Raw genomic sequence first — 3634 nt, forward strand, 5'->3', positions numbered from 1 at the left:
ATGCTAATTTCTTGCTAGGGTTTGGTTGATAAAAAATCGAATGTTAATAATTTGGACAGAGGTTTTGAAGAGTGTATGGCAGACACAGCGGTATATCGTTCTTGTAACGCCTCTTAAAAGATTACCTATGATTGTTCAGGGTTTACTCTTTGGTAGGTGGTATGAAGGGGTTCCAAATAAATTGTAGACACCAAATGAATTTAACCTGCAACAAATATAATGTGCCTTTGTTTGCAGTGAAAGCTTAGTATTTGCCATGGAAGTAGGAAACTATTAAGTAATATTTGAGTATTTATTGCGAGAGGTTTAGTAGACTTAGTTAATTTTTTTCCCTTGTTGGTTTCAACAACCTCAAGGATTTGGCTTACTTCGAAATTTATTTGTTTAAAGTGTGTTAAATTACGTTTTTTGATTGAGTTAAGCCTTCCAATTGATATTTCATCGTGTGTTTTTCTATGTTGTGAAGTTATATTATTGTTTCAGAAAAAGGGAGAAGGTTTGGTACCATTAAAACGTTTATTCCCGCTGCAATTGTTTGCACCTGTTCTAAGTCAGAAATCTGATGTACAGCAGTTGTCGTTTTTTTATGTAATTTATACGTGTTTCTTGTTTCTCGTTTTTTATATAGACTAGACCATTGGTTTTCACGTTTGAATGGTTTTACACTAGTGCTTTCGGGGCCCGTTATAGCTTGTTGTTCGGTGAGAGCCTAGGCTCCGTGTTGAAGGCCGTACATTGACCTATAATGGTTTACTTTTATTAATTGTTATTTGGATGTAGATCGAGTTGTCTCGTTGGCACTCACACCACATCTTCCCATATCGATTGAATCCATAAGTTTTTTAAAATAACGTTTCCCGTTTATTGATTTTGGCTGGCGTTAACTATAATTTGGCCCTTTGGCTAACACAATTGGCAGAAAACTATTGATGGTAATGTTAAAAATCGCAAGTTATCACAAAACGGCTACAGGAGGAAGACCAAGTGGTTTTTGTAAAGACTTTGCTGCGGCCCTCCAGAACAGGTCTTCCCCTACGCCTGTCTGGTACCTTACATGAGGAGTACTCTCAAGTAACGTACGGAGTGGACTTGTCATGTGTTTTGAATCAATTGTCTTCAGCATTATTAACAAGAAAGCGTCTTTTCCTTGACGTCGTCGTCTTTCCTGGACTACATCAACTTCCCACTGACACCATTCACTTTTGGCAAAGTCATTTGACATCACAACAACCACTTTCCAACTTTTCTCAATATATTTGTCAATATTTCCAGTTATATTTTTTCCAATATCGAAATCCCTTTGGTGAATGCAAAGTTTTATTCCTTCTTCACTTTCTATTCTTTTCAAAAAAACGTTGTGAACCCATTCTCGATCTGCATCACAGTAGACAACGAAAGCATGAAATTCGTAATTTAAACTTTCATTAAATACAACATGACCTTGTATGTGATTGTAAACAACTCGGAGCAGGTAAACGCTATTCTTGATATTATTCTGACATATCCAAATGAAAATGATAATGACTAGTGTTGATACTCCAAATAAGGGCAACACTATCGCAATAGTATATAACTGATTCCATGGTTTGCAAATATCATCCGTAGGGGTGTAACTGTTTAAATATTGTCCTGCTAATTCATTTGGATATCGACATTTATAATTTTTAGGATAACCGACAATTTTTACTTTGGTTTGCTTTATCCATTCCAAAAGCCATTTTTGGTCACATGTACAGGAAAAGGGATTGAATCCGAAATTTATTTGTTCCAATGAATTTAGCAATCTTGACGATAGCAATGTCTTATTTATGATTGAAATCAAATTAGAACTGAGATCTAGAGATTTCAAGGATGTGATATTACCAAATATTCCTATGCTGTGATCAAAGGTAAAATGTAATTTATTGTCTTGTAGATTCAAATCGCGCAACTTTCTGAAATTTGAGAGCAGATTTCTTGGTAAATCAAGGATTCCGGTGGAATGCAGCAGCAGTGACTCCAGATTATCAAGTGGTTTAAACATAACATGAAGAATATTTGGAATCTTTGGCATATGATTGAGTCCAAGATTCACATAATTCACATTTGGACAGAATTTGAAGATTGTGACGGGGTTGAACCTTTCTATTCGGTCAAAGCGGAATTTACAGTTATTCATAAAAATCCTTTTTAAAGAAGTATTGTTAAACGCAAAATCTTCAATCCGTTTTAGTGTACTTATCTTTCCTAAACTTACGTCTTTAAGCTTTGTAAGACCAGAAAATATGTTGTTTTTTAATTCAACAATTGAAATGCCCATCATTTTTAAAAACTTAAGTGCTGGCAGACACAAAAAAGAAGTTTTATCAATATTTCCAATATTGTTATCGCTCAAAGACAAACTCTCAAGTCTCGGAAATAAACTGTTTTCAAAATTGCAGAAATTTGGAACTTTTGCTAATCTATTTCCATTAAGTCTTAAATTCTTAAGACGCGGCATTTCCCAGAAATGTATCTGTATGAGTTTATTGTTCTCCAGGACTAACTTCTCTAATAGAGTCAAAAATTTAAATGATGATCCATTGATATAGGAAAATTGATTCCCTGTTAGAAAAACTGCCTTAATCTTTGTATTTATGAACGGTTCAAACATATCATTTGGAAGATACGTCCAGTTGTTGTTAGTAAACCGGAGTTTTCTAGTGTAATTTAAAGACAGTTTTGTTAGTGCTTTCTTCAAACGATCCACACTTAAGGAAGTTTCGTTATTGACTGTTAAAACTGATAGCCATGTTAAATTCACGAAAGCTTCTTGATTAATGTGGCATATGGAGTTTCCTGACAATACAAATTCAGTCACTCTGTGTGATGTAAGATTAACCAAGGCAAAACGCCCGATATCTGTCCGGTTAGAGTTTCTTAGTTCAACTTCTGAAACAGATACTGGTAATGTTGGAATATACGATCCATGGCAAATGGCTCTCTTAAATCGTCTGGAAAGACACTTGCAAAACTTTCCACATTCAAGATCCGTATCAGTGTGTATTATTGTCATAATCATAAAGATCGCCAGAATACCAAACCAAATGTCTGTTATGATCATATTTCTAACCTAAAAAAAAAACTTAAAAAGTACTTCTTGATTTGTAGGTTAAGTACAGTTGTTCATTTCTTAAATACATGGTAGCCGAGAACATTTATTCCAACAAAGCTCGTAAACACAAGGATGAGTAAAACTAATTTTCTGAAGTATTATTTTTCCACGAATATTAAGACATGCATATATTTAGACGTATTTTTTTTTATCGGTGACTTTAATATACAGGTTTAACACAAGATATTCAATCGGTTTCGTACACTAAAATAGGCAAAGTAATTAGTTTTTGAAAATCACAAGATGAAGTAAGAAATTATAAAGATTGATAGTTTTGCAAAAAACAGTATTTAATAAAAGGATTTGCGGAAATGTCTGTCAGAACCAATTATATCATTCTTAAATTTGCCGACTTTAAAACTGCCTCAAGATTTCTTAATAAATGTTATCTGCTTTTTAAGGACTTGCATTGTTAGTCATCAAACCTGTTTATTATTTAACCTTCCTCTAAAATCCATACTTATCGCTGTAAATATCAAACAGGTTGAAAACAACGTCCAA

The 3634-nt window shown here is 33.8% G+C and overlaps 1 protein-coding gene across 1 annotated transcript; it reads right to left on the reverse strand.

Moving 5' to 3' along the window:
- Window positions 1-746: 746 nt before the first annotated feature.
- Window positions 747-3085, reverse strand: LOC143066444 (toll-like receptor 6). The gene has a single exon (XM_076239369.1). It carries the CDS (start codon window positions 3080-3082, stop codon window positions 956-958), a length of 2127 nt encoding a protein of 708 aa, XP_076095484.1. The 5' UTR covers window positions 3083-3085; the 3' UTR covers window positions 747-955.
- Between the last annotated feature and the right edge of the window lie 549 nt (window positions 3086-3634).

The sequence above is a fragment of the Mytilus galloprovincialis genome, chromosome 3 (genome assembly GCF_965363235.1).
Source record: "Mytilus galloprovincialis chromosome 3, xbMytGall1.hap1.1, whole genome shotgun sequence".
NCBI lineage: Eukaryota > Metazoa > Mollusca > Bivalvia > Mytilida > Mytilidae > Mytilus > Mytilus galloprovincialis.

Coding starts and splice junctions, on each gene's coding strand:
- LOC143066444 (XM_076239369.1), bottom strand. CDS start 3,082: ATGATCATAACAGACATTTGGTTTGGTATTCTGGCGATCTTTATGATT.